Source organism: Typopeltis vanoorti, chromosome 25, assembly GCF_054136105.1.
Source record: "Typopeltis vanoorti isolate ZY-2024b chromosome 25, IOZ_Tvanoo_1.0, whole genome shotgun sequence".
Lineage (NCBI taxonomy): Eukaryota > Metazoa > Arthropoda > Arachnida > Uropygi > Thelyphonidae > Typopeltis > Typopeltis vanoorti.
Window position 1 is genome coordinate 4,861,512 of NC_143573.1, and position 25,082 is coordinate 4,886,593.

At 38.3% G+C, this 25,082-nt stretch overlaps 1 protein-coding gene across 1 annotated transcript in view; it reads left to right on the plus strand.

Annotated features, from left to right (window-relative positions):
* The window catches only part of Cndp2 (Cytosolic non-specific dipeptidase 2), a 327,834-nt gene that overhangs the window by 118,144 nt on the left and 184,608 nt on the right, over positions 1-25,082 (plus strand). Inside the window, exons 5-6 of the mRNA XM_090414788.1 lie at positions 10,445-10,467; positions 17,160-17,201. Of these exons, the coding sequence (XP_090270914.1) occupies positions 10,445-10,467; positions 17,160-17,201 (65 nt within the window). The remainder of the gene's footprint in view (positions 1-10,444; positions 10,468-17,159; positions 17,202-25,082) is intronic.

The following is a 25,082-nucleotide window of genomic DNA, read 5'->3' on the forward strand; positions in this document are numbered from 1 at the left end:
CCAGAAGTACCACTGTGTAGCCAGTTCCTTTGTCCAACTCTGATGTTATTCTATTATGGATAGTTAATAGATTGCTAAGGCAGGATCTACCTTTAACAAAACCATGTTGGCCTCTATAGAGTATCATATCCTGATCCACCCATTCTTGAATTTTGTCTTTAACCAACTTTTCCAATACTTTTACCACTACTCCTGAGATGGTGATTGGTCTGTAATTCAATACTGCAGTTTTAGAGCCACCCTTATGCAAAGGAACCACTTTGCCTAACTTCCACTCCCTAGGGACTAAACCCCCCCACCCCCCCCCCCCCCCACCCCCCCCCCCCCCCACCCCCCCCCCCCCCCACCCCCCCCCCCCCCCACCCCCCCCCCCCCCCACCCCCCCCCCCCCCCACCCCCCCCCCCCCCCACCCCCCCCCCCCCCCACCCCCCCCCCCCCCCACCCCCCCCCCCCCCCACCCCCCCCCCCCCCCACCCCCCCCCCCCCCCACCCCCCCCCCCCCCCACCCCCCCCCCCCCCCACCCCCCCCCCCCCCCACCCCCCCCCCCCCCCACCCCCCCCCCCCCCCACCCCCCCCCCCCCCCACCCCCCCCCCCCCCCACCCCCCCCCCCCCCCACCCCCCCCCCCCCCCACCCCCCCCCCCCCCCACCCCCCCCCCCCCCCACCCCCCCCCCCCCCCACCCCCCCCCCCCCCCACCCCCCCCCCCCCCCACCCCCCCCCCCCCCCACCCCCCCCCCCCCCCACCCCCCCCCCCCCCCACCCCCCCCCCCCCCCACCCCCCCCCCCCAGCACATGGCTGGGACGTATTCATGATTGTAATCCGTGTGTGTTCATGGGACTGGTTTGCCTGTTCTGTGGGTGAAAAAACCCCCTACCTCTGTATGAGACCAGCTAACTCACCTTTCATTGAAAGAGACCAGATAAAGGTTCCTCGCTTCACTGACAGGAATCAAACCCAGCTCTTACTGACTGAATTATGGAGACTCATGATACTGTATAGATATAATTTTATATATATACATATATTTACATATTTACTTAACTATAAGTGATAAACAACTGAGCCATACAAAAATGCAAAATATTAATGTGAGTTCAGGCAACAGCAGAGATGTCATTAGCAGTCAGCATAGATTATTATTATTATTACGTGACACCTTCAGGGAGACCAAAGACTCATTGAGGGAAGGTACTTGCTCCACAACTCTCAATCTCTGCCACTCAATCCACCAACTACAACAAACTGTAACTACCACCACCATCATCTACACCAACGCCATCTACCACCCACCACCACCACTAGTATTCTCACAGACAATCACAAACATCCATGCCCATGCCGGGATTTGAACCCTCAGCCTTTTGGCTGGGAGCTGATATGCTAACCACTTTGCCAACCAGGCTGGCATTATGATAAAGGCGTAAAAAATTTCACAGATTTAACTTTTAAATGTTTTCTTAGTATTTCATTGTTGCATAGTGTGGCAGAGTGTAAGAGTAAGTTCTTTTAGTGTAAGTAGTAATATTGTGACAGCACTTAACTCTTCACTAGCAGAATTCCAAGTCTTTATTCTTTATTCAAAATATTAGAGAACATGATTAAATTCACTTCTGCCATGAAGATAGAAATTAAGTTTTCTCCTTTATGCAAAAGAAATTATTGAGTTTACTGCTATATTAATTTAAAGTAAAGTAGAATTTTCATTTTGATATTTTGATTTTCAAGATCATCTGGTGTGTGTATAAAGACAAGATAAATAGCTCACTATGGCACAGAGTAAGCTATTTATCTTGTCTTTATACTTGCCTGACCTCTGGGGAAAAAAATTTTTCTTCTTTCATTATTAAGCTCCAGTTACTTGTAGTATCACTTTTCAAGACTATGTCATTTTTTCTAGGTCTTCCTCTGCTTCTTTTTCTCTTTGGTATTCTGTTCTTCACTTTTTTTTTGTCCCTCTGATATACTGTATTCTTTTAATATTTCCATTCTTTTTATTTTTGGATTCTGTCATTGGCTGTATTTTACAGTATTCTATGATTTAGTGTGGGTTCTTCTTCACGTAGCTTCCTCAGTGAGAGGGTGCAGCACTATGTCCTTCCAGTTCTCTCTGTTGGTGGCTTTCCTTTTTGTTTCTGCATGGCCATGTGATCCTGTCATGATCTTATATCTTCAAGCCATGTCTTTCATTTTTTTGCCTCTTGATCCTTTTCCCATAATTTTTCCTTCTAAAAGTTAGTATCCTCTGTCCTGCTGAATCCTGCCAATCTCATATTGTTCTAGAGATCATTTCCTGTAATAAAGATCTCTGTGTTCTCATTCTCTGTAGGATATCTGTATTTGTCACATGTTCTGTCCATGAGATTTTCAGAGCTCTCCTATAGCACCACATTTCAGAGGCCATTATCTGTTGCCATACTCTCTTGAATATCCAGGTCTCAACTGCCATATATGAAAATTGGCCACTCTTAATGTTCTTATCATTCTTTTTTTTGTCTCGATACTCACGGAACATCTGAGCAGATCTTTATTTTTCCAGAATGCATCTTTAGCTATGGCTGTTCTTATTTTTATTTCTCTATCTTGCTTTCCATCTGCAGTAAAGTAGGTGCCTAAATATTTATATTCTGTTGTATGTTCACTTTTCATATTGTTGATGAATATTTCTGGCTCGAATCTGTTTACTTTTGAGATTTTCATAAATTTTGTCTTTTTTGCATTTATATCTAATCCAAATTCTTTACCTTCAGTTAGTAGCTGCATTGTGTTCTTAGTTTTGTTTAATATTGTTACACCTTCAATTCTTCATGTTTTTCTATTGCACATAATTAGAATCCTTTCTTTTAGTGTTGCACGATGATCAGCATTCATTTTAGAAATTATGGATTTTACAACTGTGTCATATTAATTTCCCGACGTTTCGACCTTCATATTAAGGTCATCATCTGGAGTATATACAAATGTACAAGGACCAGCTGAGTTACATTTCGCTCAGGAAGCTAAAGAAGCAATGATTTGATCACCGGTTATTCTACTGGCATGACCTCTCGTGAAAAAAAAAATACAGATAAAATTACAAATTAATTATTTAGAAACTACATCAAAGCTAAATTCTATTTAAGATAATATGAGAGAAACATTCTTTCTTAAAGATAGTTTTCTTACAGTAACAATGATGTCCTATTTTTAACATTACAATTGTTATGTTAGATTTAGGATTCTGGATTATCTACGATCCTGTTTATAGTTAACTCTTAGGGAGAAAGGTTCCGTGGGTAGAATATGTGCCTTCCATATGCTTGGGATTTTTAGACCATTATTATTGTTCAGATTGGGGTGGTTGATAAGAATCTCACAGGCTTCCTTAAATTTTCATTCATACCATGTTTTGGTGTGATGTAAACAACTGGTGCTTTTCCAGTCAATTCTATGTAAAGTGTTCAGGGCATGATCGTTGTTTATGTTCCTTTTGTCTGTTAGGAATTATGTGTCCTGTTTTCCCCTGTATATGGTAGATTATAGGTGCAATAAACACAGTATACTCCAGGGTGGGCCAGCAGAGGGAGTGGGTCTTTGTTCCTTTGCAATCTCCACCTCCTTCCTCAATCTACCATCAAGAACCCTTTCTAGGATTTTCATTGTGTGGGACATCAACTTTATTCCTCTGTAATTTTTACAGTCTTGTGCATCCCCTTTTACCCTTGTAGATGGGGACAAGAGTACTCTCCCTCCATTCCTCAGGTATATTTTCCTGTTGGCAAACTTTCATGAACAGGTCCCACAGCAGGTCAATTCCCTCTTCCCCCAGTGCCTTCCATGCCTCCACTGGAATTCTGTCAGGGCCACCGATTTTCCATTCCTCATCCTTTTCATGCCTCCGTCACTTCCACTCTACTGATGTTCTGCACCATCCCCTCAGGAGGCTGCCCATCTCCTCTGTGAGGCCTTGCATTTTCCTCATTCAAAAGTCCCTCAAAGTATATTTTCCATCTGTTTCTTATGTCCACATCCCTCCATAATACTCTTCCTTCAGCGTCTTTGATCTGCCTCACGTGTAAGATGTTCTTTGCTTTCGCTAGTTGGTAAATTTTTCTCTGTCCTTCCTTTGTTTCTAATTGATCATACAGATCTTGATATGCCATGGCCTTCGCCTGTGCCACAACTATCTTGGCTTCTTGCTTTCTCTTTCTGTACACCTCTCTGTTCTCTTCCACTCTTGACTCGTCCCACTTCTGCTTTGCCTTCCTCTTAGCTGTCACTGCCACTTGTACATTATTATTCCACCACCAACCCTCCTTCTGCTCTCTAATCTTTCCAGATGTCTCACCAAGCACCTTGATTGCACAGCTCAGGATTACTTTTGAATTATGTTTCCGCCAATCTTATACGCCTTCCAGTCCATCCGAAATCCTCTCTAACACCCTCTCCCTAAAACGATTCCTCACACTCTCCTCTTTTAAGCAAAACCACTTAATTGTCTTCATCTCATGGCATCCAGAGGTTCTTATCTTCGATCTTATTTTAAAGTCTGCGCACAGCAGTTCGGTGTTGCTGTGCTACTTGATCTGTTGGAATTACTTTACAATTTGTCACAACCTTAAGATGTTTTCTTCTAGTCAAAATGTAGTCAATTTGTGAACTGTTGTTACCACTCCTAAATGTTATCAAATGTTCTTCCCTCTTGTAGAAAAACGAGTTTACAATTGCCAGGTCAAACGCTACTGCAAAGTCCACAACCCTCTCTCCTTCCTGGTTCATCATTCCCACTCCGTGTCCACCATGCACCCTTTCACAGTCTCTATTCTGTCTTCCTATGTGTCCGTTCAAGTCTCCTCCGACAATCACCGTCTCATTTTCTTCCAGTTCCCTCATTTCTTCATCTAACACGTTCCAGAACTCATCTTTCTCCTCTGCTGTACAACCTACTTGCGGGGCATATACACATAATACGACCACCCGCTCTTCTCCAAGACCCAATTTCATTCGCATGATCCTATCGTTCCTTCTACCCACTTCCAGTACTTCACCCTTCATTCTGCCACACACCACAATTCCTACACCATTTCTTCCCTCGTTATTCGCTCCATAGTAGAAAAATTTATATCCATCTCCCAGTTCCTTTGCCTTTCCCCCTTTCCACCTTGTCTCCTGCACACATAAAATGTCCAACTTCCTCTTCCTCATCATGTCTGCAACCGCTCTTCCCCTTCCAGTCATGCTTCCAACATTTCAATGTTCCCATTCGCAACATCCTCTCCACCTGCTGGGCTCGCTTCTTTAACCGCACCCGCCCTTGATGTGGTAGCCCTCGTTCACTTCTCGCAGCTGTAGGGCAATTGGCCTCACATCGCTTAAGGGGTACGCCCTAGCCCTTATATCATTTTTTCTTTGATTCATATCATAGTTTGAGCTGGCATTGAAGTTTTCCAACCGGATGCCCTTCCTGACATCAACCCTCACATTTATCCGGGCTTGGGACCGGCACCTATTGAGGCTAGCTTGCCTCCTTCAGTGGCTGCATAAGACGAAATGACTTAGCAAGATAGGAAAGACTCAGCCCTAGCCCTCGAATGCTCTAATAGCATCAGGGGGAAGGAGAAAGGAGAGGAGAAAGAAGCAAAGAAAGAAGAGGAGGGACCAGTCTACAGAATAATATAACAGATATATATTACATGAAGTAAGGCATGGTGGTCCAGCATCTGGTACCTTGGTGCCATGCCCATACTCACTAAAGTGAGCCCTTGAGTACTCTTTGGATGAGTTGAGTAAGCATTTTAATTTTTCAGGAGGTTTGAAGGTGGCTTTAAGGTTGTATTTCTTTAGTATTCTGTTTATTTTATCTGATGTCCCTTTAATGTAAGGAATGGTTATAGCTTTATTGTAGTCTGGTTTATCTTTGTTTTTTATTGAAGTCTTGTAGAGAATTTTGTTCATAGTGTTTTGGCTGTAATCATTTTTTAGAAAAGTATTGCTGATAACTTTAAATTCGTCTTTCAGCGCTTGTTCATTGGAGCAGATCTTCAAAGCCCTGTTTTTTAGAGTATTAATGACACCTAGTTTTTGTGTTGGGTGGTGGTAGGAGTTTATGTATATATATTGGCCAGTATGTGTTGGTTTCTGGTAAACAGTGAAGGAAAGACTGCCAGAAGGAAGACGCGTGAGTGTACCTAGAAACAGAAGTGTGTTCTGCTTTTCAATCTCAGTTGTGAATTGTATGCATTTCTGTTGTTTGTTTAGGTGGCTAAGGAAAGTGTCTAGTGTCTGGAGGCCATGGGGGGGCCAGATCGCGTAAACATCGTCAACGTATCTGAGCCAGGCTTTGGGTTTTAAAGGAGAGGAATCTAGAGCATGTTGCTCAAAATGTTCCATATAAAAGTTAGCAATGGGGGGTGGGGGGGGGGATAATGGTAAGCCCAGGGCTGTGCCTTCTTTTTGTAGGTAGAAAGCGTTTTGCCATACAAAATAACCAGAATGTCAGGCATGCGCAAAGAGTGCCGTGATATCTGGGGGGAATTTGTTCTGTAAAAGAAGGATTGTGTCACTGACTGGGACATTCATAAAGAGGGCAGAAACATCAAAACTGATTAATAAATCATCTTTTTCTAATGTAATGTCTTTGATGATGTTTATGAAGTGTTGTGTGTTTTGGATATAGGAGGGGGGGGGGAACGATCTACCAACTTCTTGAGTGTCGCTGCTAATTTCTTGGCTAGGTGATAATTCAGGAAGTCTATACCTTCGACTATCGTCGGAGTGGTGTCTTTTGTTTGTGTATCTTTGGTAGACTGTAAATTCTTGGGGAACAAGCATAGTGTGGAAGTAATTTTTTGACTATCTTTGGGCCATGTAGTAATTGATTTAAGTAGTTTCTCTGTTTCGGTGAATTGTTGGACCCGTTTCAAATACAGACTGGTGTGAAGCAAATTGATGGGCTTTCTCTGATTCTCTTCAATTTAGTGTCGGAAAAAGTAATTAGAAACATACAGCAAGTGGTGGGTGGAGTCGACATGGGGATGCAGGTCAGGATTCTTTGTTACCTAGACGACCTGAATGTTATGGTGCACCAATGGGACAATGCAGTGGCTCTGGTTACTGCTTTGAGGAAGCTGCGGAAGATGTTGGCCTGAAGATAAACGCCGAGAAGATGAAGTACCTTTTCAGGAGTCGCCATGCTGCTCAAGATCTAGAGGGAGCTGCTCAGTTTGAGAGAGTGACGGAATTCAGGTACTTGTGGTCTATTGTGACTGAAGACAACAAAGTTGATGCTGATGTCCAGAGGTTGATGAATGCCGCGAATGTGGCCTACTACCAAGTGCATCCCCTTTTCGCCTCGCATTTATCGTCTTGGACTACAAAGGTGGGACTATACAAGACTTTGATCAGACCTGTTCTCCTTTATGGTGACAAAGCGTGGACTCTCACGGTGAGACAAGCTGACCACCTGAGAGTATTCGAGAATAAGATGCTACGACGTATCTATGGAGGGGTCATGGCAGACGGAGTTTGGAAGAGGTGGTCTAACGCTTTGTACAACTTGGCGGACGTCTAACGGAGCTGCGAGCCCGGCATCTTCAGTGGCTGGGGCACCTACATTGTGTGGGTCCCAAAAAGACTGTGAGACAAGTGGGAGGCCCGACCCTGATCAGGGAGGCTGCCAGGGAGACCGAGAAGGAGATGGGCGGATCAGGAGGAGGCGGAAGATCTGTAAGCTGTTGGGCTGGAGACTGGAACGTGGTGGATAGTGCTCAGTGGCACGTCACGTGATGCTTGAGGCCAAAAGTCCCCCCGGCTGACAGTGCCTAGATAAGTCAAAGTAAGTCAAGTTTCTCTGTTTTCTTTTTTTTAAGTTGAGTCATAGTTAACAGCTTGGTATGTACTATTGTCAGAGACTAGCAGATTAATTTTTTCTAAATAAGTAGTTCGGTTTAGAATAATGGTGGCACTTTATCGACTCTAGTTATTACGATGTTTTGATTTGATTTTAATGATTTCACCACTGTTAATTTGTGTTTCGATAAGTTGCTATCGTTTTCTTCAGAGGCGAATTCTCCATGATTAGTATGCTTGATGCGCAAGCTCGTTAATTGAGAAAGAAGTAATATTTATTTGATGATAAATGCATGCATTTATAAGCATTCCATTTAGGCTTTTATTTTTGTAGAAAAAAGACATCTTAAGCTTGTGCTGCAATAATTGAGCTTTGCACCATTTATCAATGGCCAATGCTCACTCGTCTAGTCAAAGCTACCTTGGCTTGCTTGGTTGTAGGAGCTTCCAGGTCCTCGCAGCAGCACTGTGATTTCATGCGCACACAAACCATTTCACATCATCTCACTTTTGCTTAAACACAGGCCATATGCAGTCAACATAGCTCTAGCCAGTGAGCTTCAGCCAGCCTTTACAAGTGTGCATGTTGCTTGGGAAAATTAAGTTACAACCAACTTTTTATGATGTTATTGACCAGTTCATAAAAGAAGAACCATAGGGTAGAATTTGTATTCAAGTAGCTAAATTGAAAAAGATAGCATATCATTTGTAAAATAAATGTTGTATTTGTATGATTAAATGTACAAAAATTTCTAAATATATAGTTTTAAATGGTCAGTAATTCATTATTCTGCTAATCAGACTTCAATCACACCTCTCACTCCCTGAATGATAACAAGAGCAAGCATGAATTTCAAGACCAGCATTCGCCCCTAATTTTCTTATGATTTATATTTAAAATGTTGGTTGTTTCTAAACGTATTTTATCTGCTATGTTATTTGGGATGAATCTTAAGCCTCTTTCAATATTACAAATAAAATCCAGTTTGTTCATCGATCTGGGTGCTATGGCAAAATTTAGACCTTTTCTGAGTAGCGAGAGTTCATCTTTGTTTAAGGCGTGGTTGGATAGGTTAACTACGTTGCTGTTACCTGCAGGCGATTGGTGGCTCCTGTTGTTTCTTGCTTCTGGTTGGTTGTTAACACTCGTGAAGAAATTCGAATATGTCCGTTGGTTTTGTTGATCTTTTAGTCTATGAAATTTGGATGTGAGATTTTCTTTCTTAGTTTGAAGGATATGGTTTGCTGTGTTGTCTGTAATCTTTTCGAGAATAATCCAAATATCTGCTCAAGTAACTGTTCAAGTAACTTGGAAGTTCAGATTTTACATTTTGTACCTGATTTTGAGTAATGGCGAAGTTACTCAAAGATGAATTCTCACTACTCAGCAAAGTTTTAAACTTTAAGAATCTTTATCAAGGCTTTTCAACTGGAGGTTGAGTTAGATTGTTTTGTATGGAAGTGGTGAGTTTAACTCACTTGGAAGCTTTTTTTTTGTCTTCCAACCAGGTAAACTGACCACTAGAACACACACAATTTACAGACAAAAGAATACGTATAGGAATGGGGCTAATCACCTGATCCTTGAATTACAGTTAATGAAATAATCCAAGGAGACTTGGAAGGTTGTGGGTGCTTTAATGTCTGCTAGGCCCACACAAAAACACACAGCATAAGTGGAAGAATTTGGATTAGAAGCCTATAGCTCTGAGGTGTACACTGTTTGGATGGTGTTGGCTAGCCTAGTTTATGGTCATCTGGATATAACTGACCATAAATTATCTTGGATACCTTGAACAGAATGAAATGAGGAAAAAAAAAAAAAACTACTGTGCTCCACTGCAGCAAATACAAACTTGACTTTTTGTTTTTTAGAATCAGCAGCAGAATTAAAAAAAAAAAAAAAGAATCTAAATAAATATCGTTGTGTTAAACTTTCCAAGATGTAAGAAACATTAATTCTTAGAGCTCCTGCCTGACAGACATGGCTAACCAGCAGCACCCATCATGGGATACTTAGTCTGACTTCTCAGTGTTTTTTGTGTGTGGTATTATAGATTTTATATTGTATCCTGGAATATCCCTCTGACAGAGACAAAATATCAAAATAAATAAACTTAGTTTAATTATTTTATTGAATTCATTAATTATGAGCTTAAATGAACACCTAAGCCACCTTAATACTTTCTGATGCATATATACTGGTCTGTACATTATTTTTTCCTTACTTGTTCCTCTACTTCCAGATAAGGCAGTTATGATATCCATATATTCTGTTAGCTTTTACTGCTTGTTCTTGTACCTCACTTTGTGTGATGCCATAGTTTAGTTCTCTTCCTAAATGTCTTGTCTTACTAACTTCTTCAGTTATTTTCCTTTTGATTTCCAATTTACATCTTATGGATTCACTAGCAGCTATCATGATTTTAGTTTTTATTGTTAATATCTTCATATTTTTCTTTTCTGCAGCATTATTGAATGTATTTAGTAATCTTTGTAAAGCTTTTTCTGCTAGTAGTGATAACATCAGCATATTTAATAATTCACAATTTTGTAGTTTAAATTTGTATTCCACATTTTCCATTTTATTAAATGTTTATTTCATCCGTTACTAAGTTCAATAAAGAAGGAATTAATGAGTTGCCTTGTAAAATAAATTAAGATGCATAGCTAACTGAGATTCAGTGGGATTAGTCCTGATATTTTTGGTGGCTGATGAACATTCTGACTAATCAGCTGATTCTTATTATGAAAGGCACTGATTTAATGATGCCAGAATTCCTTAGTTATGACCTTGTCTTACTCTTACTTTATCTGTACACCATGTAAATTGAGTATTTGTCAATAGAATCCTGGAATTCAAATTCTAGATGGTCTAAAGCAGGGGTCTTCAACCTTTCAGACAGTGCAGACTGCATTAAAAATTTATTAAGATTAAGTAAAGCCTGCAGGCCACTGAGCTATACTGCGGTATTTAGAATTGCAAGATGCTGTGCATTTGATACTTTACATAAAATCCTATAAAAATAAACAAACTCAGCTTTAAGAGCGTAGGTAGGAGTCTGGTTCATGATAAGTAAATATAATCAATACTTGAAAAAAGATAATTCAATGAAGGAAACATTAATTGTTAAAATGTCAATGGTCAAGGAAAAACTTGCCAAATTGCCCATTGACATTTTAACAATTAATGTTGGCATGAATGTTGGAAGTCTCTGTGCGCAGAGTATTCTCAAGATGTTGGTCCGTAAGATGAGTTCTTGTCTTGAACTTCATATGCTTCATTCTGAAGAACTGCTCACATAAGTATATGCTTCATTAAAAAGCACACATCTTCAAAGCATGCCGGTGAAGATTAGGGAATGCGTCCTCAGAAATGAAGTCTTTGTAAAATGTAAGCAAGAGCACATTGAATAAGTTTTCTCTCAAAGAAGAGTTGTTTTGGAGTTCAAGCAGCTCCATTTGTACTGAGCCTGGCATTTTGGTGGCATTGACACTGAATGGCATTGAAAATAAATCTAAAGAAGACTGTTCTTACGAAAATCAGTAAATCTTTCTTCCAACTCACTTCCCAACACAGCTAATTTTGTAGCGTATTCATCAAGAGATGAACAGTTGGACTCAGTGAGAAGCTGAATATGAGTTAAGTCTTTTTTTGCGAGTTGTGCCTCCCAAAGTTTGAGCTTGGCCACAAAAGCTTTGATGTGATCAAACAGAGTGTGCACCAGTTTATTGTAGCCGTGTATTTGGGTCATTCATCAACGAGATGTTGGACACAAAGGCAAAGTCTGTCATCCACTTCTGATCATTAAATTCCATAATCGTATTCCCCTTGCATGAACTGCTGTATTTTGCTCCTTAAGTCAAAGACAAATCTGAAAGCACACCCCAACTCAACATCACCGGAGTTAAGATTGGTACTATCAACATAAGAAGCCTGAATGGCAAAGAAATGGAGCTAGCTGAGGAATTAGATAAGTACCAGATCGACATAATAGGGATGACTGAAACAAAAAAGAAAAACTGGTGAGATTTATTGCTTTCTGAGCAATAAATACAAAATGTTATGTTCAGGCAATGACAGTCAAGGAAAAGAAGGAGTAGCCATAGTATTCAACACTAAATATGAGGCTAATCTTCTTGAATGGCAGGAAGTCTCAAATAGAGTGGACAAATATTAGAATGGGGAACTGGACAACAAGACTTATTTGTGCCTATGGTCCCACAGAAGACTCTAATAAGGTAGAAGCGGAGGAATTTTTTTAGGATCTAGCGAAAGCTACTGACACAATGAAAAAGTTAAAGTTGGTATGTTGGGGATCTAAATAGCAGAGTAGGAAGTGATTGTCTGACATACAAAAATGTTTTGGGAAAAATTAGAGGAAAGAGCAACGCTAATAATAATAATGGCAAATACCTGTTGGATTTCTTCTCAGGACATGGACTGGTTATTACTAACACCATGTTCCAACATAAAAATGTGCACAAATTCACATGGAGAGAAGAGGCAAGGAATAAGAAAAGTCTCATTGACTATGTTATTGTTGATAGTGATGTTTTCTCCGTGGTGCAGGACACCAGAGTGTACACAGGATTTGAAATTGGAAGCAATCACTATTTAGTCTTGAGCAGGATAAAATTGAATTTCATATTGAAAAGAATGACATGTAAGAAAATTTTAAAGCAAATAAAAGTTGACCAGCTCTCAGATATGAACTGTAGACTAAAATACACAAAGATTATTGAAGAAAAAATGAAAGAGTTTGAGAACAAGAACCAAACCTAGGAGATTCAGTTGAAAACCTTGAAGAAAACCTTGATTGATTCAGCCAGAGAGACATATGGTGAGGTTGTCTGCAAGGATAGAAATATCAGAACTCCATGGTGGACACAGGAAGTTAAAGAAACAGTGAAGGAAAAGAAGAAAGCATATCAAAAGTTCCTGGCAAATAAATCAGCTTGTGCGCTTAGAGAATACAGAGACAAATGAAGAAAGCTAAATGCATTTTTGAAAATTATGGAGACAACTACCGTGTTTGAATAAAAACTTTAGTTTAATGTAACTAAAATCTACATTCGACGTTTCGACCTTTATGTCAAGGTCATCTTCTGGAGCATACAACTATACACAGGAAACAAGCTATACTACAATCAAACTAGTTTGTTAAAGACACTGACCAACCGCTACAACAATTGTTGGCCTGACCTCAGGTGAGAAAAAAAAAAATAAATAAATAAAAAAAAAAAGGAAGAAAGCTAAACATGGTGTAAAATTAGCTAAACAAAAGTCATGGGAGGTCTTTGGCAAGAACATAGAAAATAAATATCAAGAAGGTGGTAAGATATTCTTGAGGTTGTTGAAGAAGCTTAGAAATGGAGGAAAGAGTGCTGTAGAAGGAGTTAGAGATGATAAAGGTGACAGGAAATGGGAGAAAAAGATATCCTTGAAGTATGGAGCAATTACTTTGAAAAATTGCTAAATGAAACAAGCAGTGATAGCACAGTGGTAAAAAACACTCAACAGCCATACAGTCAGGATACATGTCCATACTTGAAGTAGAAAAAGCCATCAAAGGCTTGAAATGTGGAAAGGCAGCAGGAGTAGATGATATTCGACCAGAAATGGTGGTATAAAAATCTTACAGTGGCTGCACTGCATAGTTTAGAAGGCCTGGACAGATTCCCAATGATTGGATTAGAGCTCTCATAGTACCCATATATAAAAAGGGAAATACAACTGAATGTGAGAATTACAGAGGTATTTCCCTACTGAGTGTTCCTGGTAAGATTTATGCAAGTATACTTGAGAAACGGTTGAGAAGAATTGTAAAAGAAAAGCTTGGTGAAGAACAAGCTGGATTCAGGCCAAATAGAGGCTGTTAGGATCAGATCTTCACTTTATGACAATTAATTGAGAAAGCATGGGAATATAACAAAGATCTCTATTTATGTTATGTCGATCTGGAAAAGGCATATGACAAGGTGACGAGAGAGAAGCTATTCAAATACACTACAGTTATATGGTATCAGTGGGGCATTATATCATGCAATATTTAGTCTTTATTTGAGTTGCAAATCAGCAGTTAGAATTGAAGGAAGTACAGGAAGATGGTTTAATGTTAAATTTGGTGTGTGAGACAAGGATGTACATTATTATCTCTGTTATCCATTATCTATATGGATCATTTTATGAAGGAAAGTGGTATTAAACATGAGATCAGAATTAGAGATGTTAATGTCAGCCCTTTGCTTTATGCAGAAGATGTTATTCTTAAATAAATCTGCTACAAGTTTGCATGATTCCCTGACTAAATCAAATAACTGTTGTAATAGATATGGTATGAAGGTCAGCAATAAAAAGACAAAGACAATGAAAATATTTAGAATCATTGAAAATGTCAACTGTTTTGAACTGGGAACCTGTGGAACAAGTAAAACATTTCAGATACTTAAGCACGATTTTTACGTGAAGATGGTAAATTAAATATGGAAATAGACAACAGAATCCACAAAGCTGGTATTGTAGGAAGTCAATTGAATAAATTCATATGGAATAAGAGAGAAGTTAGTCGGAACACTAAATTAGCTGTATACAAGACAGTGCTCAAACCATAATAAATTTAGTTTAATCCTTTATCCAAGTGTGAGCAAACAAAGTTTCTGCCTGAAAGTATCTTCAGAACTGGGGTAAGGTGTTACAACACCGGGCAACTCGTTGCAAAGGTGGAGCAAGGTAACATCGCTCCTATCTCAGTATCTCCCATAATGCAAAACACATCTCCTTGCGGAGATGTGTTTTGCATTATGGGAGTTGCCAAACGGTGTGCCACCTTTTTATTAAATTACTCTGGATTTAGAGAAAGATGTTGAAAGTTTATTTTTCACTTGGTTAGACTATAATAAATTTAATTTAATCCTTTATCCAAGTGTGAGCAAACTAAGTTTGCGCCTGAAAGTATCTTCAGGACTAGGGCTAGGTCAAAACTAGTCTAGGTAGTGGCCCTTCCCTTAATGCATAACATTATACATATCTGCAACGAGATGTGTTTTGCATTATGGGAGATACTGAGATAGGAGCGATGTTAGCTTGCTCCACCTTTGCAACGAGTTGGCCGGTGTTGTACCACCTTACCCCAGTCCTGAAGATACTTTCAGGCACAAACTTTGTTTGCTCACACTTGGATAAATGATTAAACTAAATTTATTATAGTCTAACCAAGTGAAAAATAAACTTTCAACATCTTTCTCTAAATCCAGAGTAATTTAATAAAAAGGTGGCACACGTTTTTCAACTCCTATAGGTAGAGATGACCTTGCTAATGCTTCTGCCTGGTATCTCCACTTGGGCCTGGCTGCCACCGAACAGACCTCAATAAAGGTCTAAACTAGTCCGGGTAGTGGCCCTTCCTTTAATGCATAACATTATACATATCTGCACGGAGATGTGTTTTGCATTATGGGAGATACTGAGATAGGAATGATGTTACTTGCTCCACCTTTGCAACGAGTTGCCCGGTGTTAGATCCTGAATGGACGATTTTTAGAAATTATTCATTCAGAATCTAACATAAGAATTTGGCTAACTCAGATAATACCTGGTTGACAGCACACAGTTCTGAATTTATGTTGCAAAGGAATTTGTATAATAACATGTAAATCGTACTTAAAAAAATCTTGTAGTTGATAGTTAAAATGAAGGATTATAGGATTAGTGAAAATTTAATAGGGAAATTGTAGTATAATCTTATCCCATTAAGCTGTCTTAAACTTAATAAGTCGCCAAAGAAGTTAAGAGTACGAGTGCAAAGGTTGAGTTACATACGCACGAATCGGCCGTAATGCTGCACATATCGGCCGTAATGCCGCACATATCGGCCGTAATGCCGCCAGCTACAATGTACAAGGAAGATGAAGAGGAATGCGCGTGATAATTCGGGGCTTTTTTTTCTGGTTGTTCCTGACTTCACTTCGAGGATTCCTGAATAGCGAACGGGGTAGGGACAAGCGAGAGAGAGAGATGTCCCACTCGAGTAGGAGCAGAGAATGCGCTGTATCGAGGCAGTGAGAATTTCGAGTCTGTGAAGAATGTAAAACGGACGGCGTAGTCGTAAGCCCATTGTGGAAGCTACCAAGGAAGTCGGACTCAAAATATACGCGGCCATTGACAGACTTTTGGAAGAAAAGGATTGGGTAACGTAAAGACCTTTTTTGTATGTTTAAATGAGACAGAATTTAATGTTAGGTCATATTAAGTGGACATTTCATAGTGGACTATAATAAGGATTTGAATTTTGAGATAAAGTAATTCTGCTAAACAAAGGAATGTCAGGAGTGAAATTTTAGCTGCATGTGACTGAGATTATATGTGAATTTGATGATTTGTAGATGATTTATATCAGATTAGTAACGGATTGAGAAATGTATTTTAATGTAGCAAGAATTAAGAGTTTGATTTTGAATAACATAGTTAGCTTGTTTGAATGTTGCATAGAGTATGAGTAATTGCCAAGTTGATCTATGAGTGTTTTCTTAAATTAGTATTGAGTAACTAACTTAGTAAGAGATTTTGTAAAGCTTGACAGTTGTAAAGTGAATTTGTTCCAATAAACGTGTTTTATTGTATATGCCTGTTTCGTGATTGATTCGAGAATTCAAATTACCACTTGCAAAAATTTAGAACCATAGCGGGAGGGAATTTAATGAGAGTGTTTGAGTAATAAATTTATTGGTCACGACTGCAATTAGAACCAGTATCTATTTAGTGCATATTAGAATGAATGGCAGTTAACCTAGGAATATTTCCCTGAATTTTGAATAAGCTCATATTATAGGACTCTGGCGCAGCAATAAAAAAATAAATTTGTTAGTGTCCGAAAAGGAAGCATTCCTAGGTAGAGTTGAGTAGGGCATTATTAAGGAAGTAAGTTAGTATATTAAATAACATTAGTGAAAGAAAACGAAGATGTAACACCGGTGTTGTAACACCTTACCCCACTCCTAAAGATACTATCAAGCGCAAACTTTGTTTGCTCACACTTGGATAAAGGATTAAACTAAATTTATTATAATCTAACCAAGTGAAAAATAAACTTTCAACAGTGTTCAAACCAGTTTTAACTTATGGATCTGAGAGCTGGGTCAGAAGTAAAACACTTGACCAGAGACTAGAGACTGCAGACATGAGCGTTCTGAGAAAGATTTGAGGCTTGAACAGATGGCAACAATGGCAATATCATATTAAAAACGAAGCTATTAGGAAAGAACTTGACGTTGTCAGCATCCAGGAATGAGTTATCAGAGCTAATCTCAGGTGGTATGGTCACTTAAATAGAATGGGCGAGGAAAGATTAGAAAAACAAGTGTTCTCTGCCAGGTTGGCAAGAAAACGACCCAGAGGAAAGCCAAGATATAGGTGGATTGATACGGTACAAAGTGCCGTATCAATCGATAGAAATATAAGATCTATAATAAAATATAAGAAATATAATCGATAGAAATCGACGATAGAAATATAAGATCTGGTAATGATGTTGGAGTCTTGACAAGTAACAGACTGATTTGGAGGAAAATTGTAGATAGGAAGTTAGTAATGAGGTAAATTTTTCATGAAGTACTATCATATCCTGTACACCCCTTGAGATTACATGTCAGGAATTTGATGATGATGATGAAGTCAAAGACACTTTTAAGAACCTTCCCTCTGCTCAACCAATGCACATCACTATAATAAACCACATCGCGAGTGGGCGATGAATGGGCGAGGAAAGATTAGAAAAACAAGTGTTCTCTTCCAGGTTGGCAAGAAAACGACCCAGAGGAAAGCCAAGATATAGACGGATTGATACGGTACAAAGTGCCGTATCAATCGATAGAAATATAAGATCTATAATAAAATATAAGAAATATAATCGATAGAAATCGACGATAGAAATATAAGATCTGGTAATGATGTTGGAGTCTTGACAAGTAACAGACTGATTTGGAGGAAAATTGTAGATAGGAAGTTAGTAATGAGGTAAATTTTTCATGAAGTACTATCATATCCTGTACACCCCTTGAGATTACATGTCAGGAATTTGATGATGATGATGAAGTCAAAGACTCTTTTAAGAACCTTCCCTCTGCTCAACCAATGCACATCACTATAATAAACCACATCGCAATTATCCACTTTGCACTCTTGGGTCAAAAACTCTTTGAATTGACGATGATTGAATCCTTTTCCCTAATAATGTTCACGACAGTCAAAATAACTTTCATGACATTCTCAAATCCAATAGTTTTCGTGCACAAATTCTCCTGGTGGATTAAACAGTGATAATGGACGAAATCTTTTCCTTCTAGTTCACGTTCTTTTCGTAGCAGCACAACAAACCCTTCGTTCTTTGACACCATAGCAGGGTACCATACCCTCAAGGTTGGTTAAGCTGAGATCGAAACGCTGTAGCATTTTCTTGGCAGCTTCAAGAATATCAGTGCCTTTCGTCATTCCTTTCATAGGTACGAGCGCTAGTAGTTCTTCTGTTACATTGAATTGATGATCAGTGCCACGGTCAAAGGTAGCCAGTTGTGCTGTATCTTTCACATCTGTGCTCTCATTTAAAGCAAGTGAATATGACGTCAATTCAGACAACCATTTTTTTTTAAGTTCCTTCAATGTCATTGGCAAGTCCTTTGACGTGTCATGCAACAGTTACCCTAGTCAAACTCTGTTTTTTAAACACTTCCTTATTATTTGGGCACAGAATATCCCCAGCAGCGATGAGTCACTCTTTCACAAACTCGCTGTCCAAGAAGGCTTTTGATTTTTTAGCAATTTTTTCAGCTGTTACATAACTTACTTTGATGCACCCGTCTCTCTCTCTCTCCCCTCTGCCTTTTAAACGTACCCTGCTGGCATTTTAAATCAATTTGGAGACGGTTCACTTTGTCCCCACGAAGCCGCCCTTGAAGGTGATCGAAATTGGATGCATGCTTTGTCTCATAGTGTCATTTTATATTGTATTCTTTTGATACTGACACTGACTCATGGCAAATTAAACACACTGGCTTATCATCGATCGGCACACAAAAGTACAAATTGGTCCACTTTTCATTAAAAACCCGACAAGAATCACTTGATTTATGTATTTTACTCGTAGATGCCATAGTGATGGAAAATGAACCCAAAAAATGATCCAAAATGGCCGTGTAACAGTTATTATCCACTGAATATGTCTCACACTAATGAAAAATGTGGCAATATAAAACCACAATAAGCTATGGCTGATGTGACGAACCTCGTGCTCTTATACTCGAATATCACACTGTTCACAACTGACTGACTATGGATGAGATCCTCTTGTATTTATATGAAAATAACAAAGTATTGAGAACCTTTGAGATGTATCTGGAAGGCACTAGACAGCTCACTTGAATGAACTACTGCTTCAGCCATCTACCTGCAACTTTAGTACTAGTACTTAAGTAGCGCTTGGCACTGGTAGATGGCTGAAGAAGTATGTCTATTTAATATTTATTTTTATAGGATTTTATGTAAAGCGCAGTGTTCCTTGTGAATCTTGTAAGCATCTTACAATTCTAAATACTGCATTATAGCTTAGTGGCCCGTGGGCTTCATTGAAATTATATTTTATTTAATCACATTTTAATGTTAAGTAGTTATTTTTTCAAAATGGCCGGCAGGCCACGACAAAGAGCTTTGCGGGACGTGCGTTTTGATGACCCCTGGTCTAAAGACAGTTTATTTTTAATATTTGATTGTGAGCTTATTCACTCACAGTCTGCCTGTTAATTGATATGGATTGAAAATTCTTATTTGGAATCTACATTATAGTTACTCTGTCTCTTAGTATTCTTTGTTTGAATAAATTGTGCTGTTAAGATTAGGGAATTAATTTGAAGATAATGTTGTCAAATCTGGATAGATTTTTATGCCATAATTTCTGGTTGTTGTTGTTGTCTTGTCCTTTGAAGAGTCTTAGATGTTTCCGTGCTCTCTTTGTACTGCTTTGGCTATGTCTGTGATTTTGTTTGTATAGAGCTGTTGTTCAGGATTAGGATCTATTTCTTGCAAGGCTGCTGTAATTGCTGGACAGGTAAAGATGTGAGTGGGTGTCAGTTCAGTATTGGGGCAGTTGTTGCAGTTTCTATATGTTCTCGTATCATCTGTATTGATCTTCATTCCTCTATAATGTCCTGTTCGTAGTCTTGCTATCGTGGTGGAGGTCCTTCTGTCAGCATTGATCTCGGGAATTTGATGTTGTATCACTGATTTCAATGGAATTAGTTTAGCTTTTCATAATTTCTGGTAAGGAGGTGATAGCTGTCTAGCACAATGCAGACGTCTATAAATTTGTGTTATTTGTATTAGTCATGTAAGAATGGGTAGCCTTCCAATTTCTGTTAAAGGTATCTGACACATGATCAGAAAGTATCTTTCCTATACTTCTAATCTGATATTTAACTTGTGTATGTCTCTTTTCATATTGGTATTGTGCATCCTGTTCTACCTGTTCAGGGCAAGGCCCTTGGTGGGCCAACGGGGGAGGGATCTAGGATCTGAATCATGATCTCAGGTTTATGAGCGGTTTAAAGAAGCATTAAGATTATATTTGTGAAGCATTCTGCTTATTCTTTCAGATATCTCTTATATCCTTTTGTTCTTTACTCTTGTTGAGAATTTTGAACTTTTTTTTGTTGTCATTGGTTATAAATGTTTTGTTGATTATTTGCATTTCATTTATTTTAGATTGCTCATCGGAGCACTTTATATCCTTTTTTTTTTTTTGTAAGGTGCTAATGACACTTAATTTTGTGTTGCATAATTGGTCAGTAACCAATAATTCGCAATGTCACCAAAACAAAATTAAGTGGTTGAATTATTGAAAGCAAATGCTACTGTTTTTTGTTCTCAAATGAAAACTGCTTACTGGAAGGAAGATAAATGAACCTGTTTGTTGTAAAAATAAAGTTACTTCAGTATATCATATTCTGCTATTGAGATAGCATTAAAAAAAAGTAATGCCACATTTTGATTGCCTTTCAAGAGCTGTGGCCAATTGCTTTTACCTGGGGGGAAAATGGATTCTTCTGTGTTCACCCATTTTCAACATTTATATGAAACTGTTGAGAAGCTTTTATCTCAAAACCAAAGTTTGAGTCAAATATGTTGATTATAATTATTTGTCCTTACTGCCAAATCCCGAACCCTTTCTTTAGCCATCAAAACAAACACAAATATATGTATACTACCATTGAAATTGTCTCTCCACATGGGACATCTGTTTATTGTGAAGACTTTATCTTTTCTTCTCTTCACTTTCTTGGATGTTTTTTTTTACATCTTTTCTCCATACCACTATCATTTGGATCCACTGCTGTGTTTGCTGTGCTAGATATCTGGAAAGGGGAGCAGTATTTTGCTTGAATTGAATGGAATATTGACAAACAAATTCATCCAGGATAACACAGTATATAATGACATGTACAGCAGTCTCTTTTAGAAAGAAGAGACCACTGTACAAGAGAAAGAAAGAAAAAAAAATTAAAAAAAAAAAAACACTGCATATAATTTACACTCATTTCCTTAGATAACATCACTTTCAAGGCATGATGTTTATATCCTTGAACATATCTACCAGTGTTTGTACTAAAATACCATTTGTGCATGGCCTTCTCAGGTTTCATTTGTGATGGGGGAAGGGTGGAGAGCATTTAGATTGACCACGTCATGCAAATTTTCATTTTCTAAAAATGACTTCAATTTATATTTTATCTGGTTTGTGAAGTTGAATCACCATTCCATTCACAGCATTTTCTGGAGTTTCAAGAGAATATGGAAAATGGCTATGGGACATTACTTTTGCTAATAAATTGTTAAAAGACAGGCATTTAGAACAAAACTTGTACTACTCATATAACGCATCTCTGCTCTTGACTTGAAAAGGACCTTATAGTGAGGCATGGGTTAGTTCATGGTTACCAAAACTCTTAAGTGGATTTTGATCACATCAGTGCATCAAATACTGATATAGCTATCAATCAGTGCTCAAGATTATAGTCTTCTAGAATTTCTTTATTTTATTTCTGTTTTAAACTTATAAACTTATTCCATTGCCCTAGATTGTTTTTGAGTTCTTGTAGACTGTCCAGTGTGTTGGACTGGTCTTGTTGATGTGAATCTGCACCTGGTTTATTATGAATGAAATTCGCTTTCTAAAAAAATAAAAACCAGAGCATTTTACAGCAATAAAAAAAATATGCAAAAAGTGTGCAGGAGTTTTAAGGAATCTATTCATTTTAGAAATTATGGACTTTACAACTGTATTATAAATAACTATTTTAATTTCCCGACGTTTTGACCTTCATATTAAGGTCATTATCTGGAGTATATTACAGTAACAATGATGTCCTAAAATTAGGACATCATTGTTACTGTAAGAAAACTATCTATATGAAAGAATGTTTCTCTTATGTTATCTTAAATAGAATTGAGCTTTGATGTTCCAAAATAATTAATTTTATCTGTTTTTTTTTATATATATATATATTATATTTTCACTAGAGGTCATGCCAGTAGAATATTCGTTGATCAAATCATTGTCTCTTTAGCATGCTGTGTGAAATGCAACTCCGCTTGTTCTTGTATAGTTGTATATACTCCAGATGATGACCTTAATATGAAAGTCGAAACGTCGAGAAATTGAAATAGTTATTTATAACGCTGTTGTAAAGTCCATAATTTCTTAAATGAATGCTGATCACCGTGCAACACTAAAAGAAAGGACTTAAGGAATCTAATTTTTTATTATGTTCAAAATGCCTTTTGCTTTGTTATTGTTCTTATTGTAACTCCACAGTTTTGTTATCACTTTTGCAATTTCTGCCAACTGCTTTTGCTTTGTAGAATTTTAAAATTGCAGTAAAGCAGTGATCAGTTTCCTCAGTGTATGGAGTGCTTTCAAGTAATTTCAGAACATTTATTTGAAAATTATGTACTACACAATGTTTAGTTGTGACATGTTTTGGAATGAAAGACGGTCTGTTACTAGCCCAACAAGACATTTTTTTTCTCAAGTCCAAGATTACCTTCTTTAGTTCGTTGTCAGTGCTATTTAAGTAGCCTAAAGCAATACTATTTTCCATGGAAGCAATAACCAAGAATGACCCTTTGAAACTACCATCATTTATATCCTTGACCTAGACCAAAAATAGAACAATATATAAATTATCAGTTGAGCTATCTAACAAAATGGAATTGAATTCTGATACGTTGATATCAGCAACAATGCTTTACATAATAGGCTATACGATGTATGATTTCTTCACACTGATTGTTTCTATATTCCTCCAAAACCTCATCATTGAGTTCGCTTATTAACTCAACGATGATGCTTTTCATCGCGGTGAAAAACTTGTTATTTTGGGTAATATGCTGTGTTTTAAAATGTTTCTAAAAATGTTTCTTATACGTCTTTTTTCATACACTTTGAAATTGCAGTATTTTTCTGGATTTTCTTGAGCCTTTAATACTTCTATGCGGCTAACATATAGCTCGACAAATTGTGAACTCAAGTTTTGCATTTAAAATCTGTGTATAACAATGTACACGTGCCAACACACACAGGGTGATCAAAATTAAAGTATTCCTGTTGGAAGTTTTTTTTCTCTTTCACTTGGTTAGACTATAATAAATTTAGTTTAATTCTTTATCCAAGTGTAAGCAAACAAAGTTTGTGCCTGAAGTATCTTCAGGATTGAGGCAACTCGTGGTAAAGGTGGACCAAGCGCTCATCACTCTTTGTCTTAGTATCTCCCATAATGCAAAGCACATCCGTGGACATGTATAATGCTATGCATGAAGGGAAGGGCCACTACCCAGACCAGTAACTGGCTCCCACTAACGAGACCTTTATTGAGGTCTCGTTAGTGGGAGCCAGACCCAGAGGTGGTGATACCAAGGTGGAAGCAGTGGAGAATTCATATTTACTTACACGAGTTGCCAAAAGGTGTCTTACCTTATTAATAAATTACTCTGGATTTAGAGAAAGATGGAAGTTTTTTTTTTCCCACTTGGTTAGACTATAATAAATTTAGTTTAATTCTTTATCGAAGCGTGAGCAAACAAAGTTTGTGCCTGAAGTATCTTCAGGATTGAGGTAACTCGTGGTAAAGGTGGGCCAAGCTCTCATCACTCCTCGTCTTAGTATCTCCCTTAATGCAAAGCACATCTCCTTGCAGACATGTATAATGCTTTTGCTTTATACATGTCCACTACTTTATACAGGGAAGGGCCACTACCCAAACCGGTTTCAACCTTTATTGAGGTCTCATCAGTGAGAGCCAGACCCAGAGGTGGTGATACCAAGGTGGAAGCAATGGAAGTCATATTTACCTATACAAGTTGCCAAAAGGTGTCTCACCTTATTAATAAATTACTCTGGATTTAGAGAAAGATGTTGGAAACTTTTTTTGCTTTCACTTGGATAAAGGATTAAACTAAATTTATTATAGTCTAACCAAGTGGGAAAAAACTTCCAGCATCTTTCCCTAAATCCAGAGTAATTTATTAATAAGGTGAGTCATTATTTAAATTAAGGGGATATTAAATCCCACATTGTTTTAAAACCGAATAAGAAACTCAAAGATTGGAATCAGAGAGTTTCATGCCGATATAGAAAACTATAAAGTATCGGTGACACTAGCGTTAGCCAATGCAAGTGACCCTAGTACGTAGTACAATACCGGACAACTCGTAGCAAAGGTGGTGAAGTTCTGATCGCTATTCTTAGGTATTTTCCATAATGTAAAAACACATTTCCTAGGAAATGTATGCTGTTATTACATTATGGTGGGAGGTCACTACCCAGACCGGTTTCAGCCTTTTTTGGGGCTTCATCAGTGTGTAGCCAGACTATAAGATATTTATATACACTTTGGTATCTTATGGTCTAGCTACTCACTGATGAAGCCTCAAAAAAGGCTGAAACCGGTCTGGGTAGTGACCTCCCACCATAATGTAATAACAGCATACATTTCCTAGGAAATGTGTTTTTACATTATGGAAAATACCTATGAATAGCGATCGGAACTTCACCACCTTTGCTACGAGTTGTCCGGTATTGTACTACGTACTAGGGTCACTTGCATTGGCTAACGCTAGTGTCGCCGATACTTTATAGTTTTCTATATCAGCATGAAACGCTCTGATTCCAATCTTTGAGTTTCTTATTCGGTTTTAAAACAATGTGAG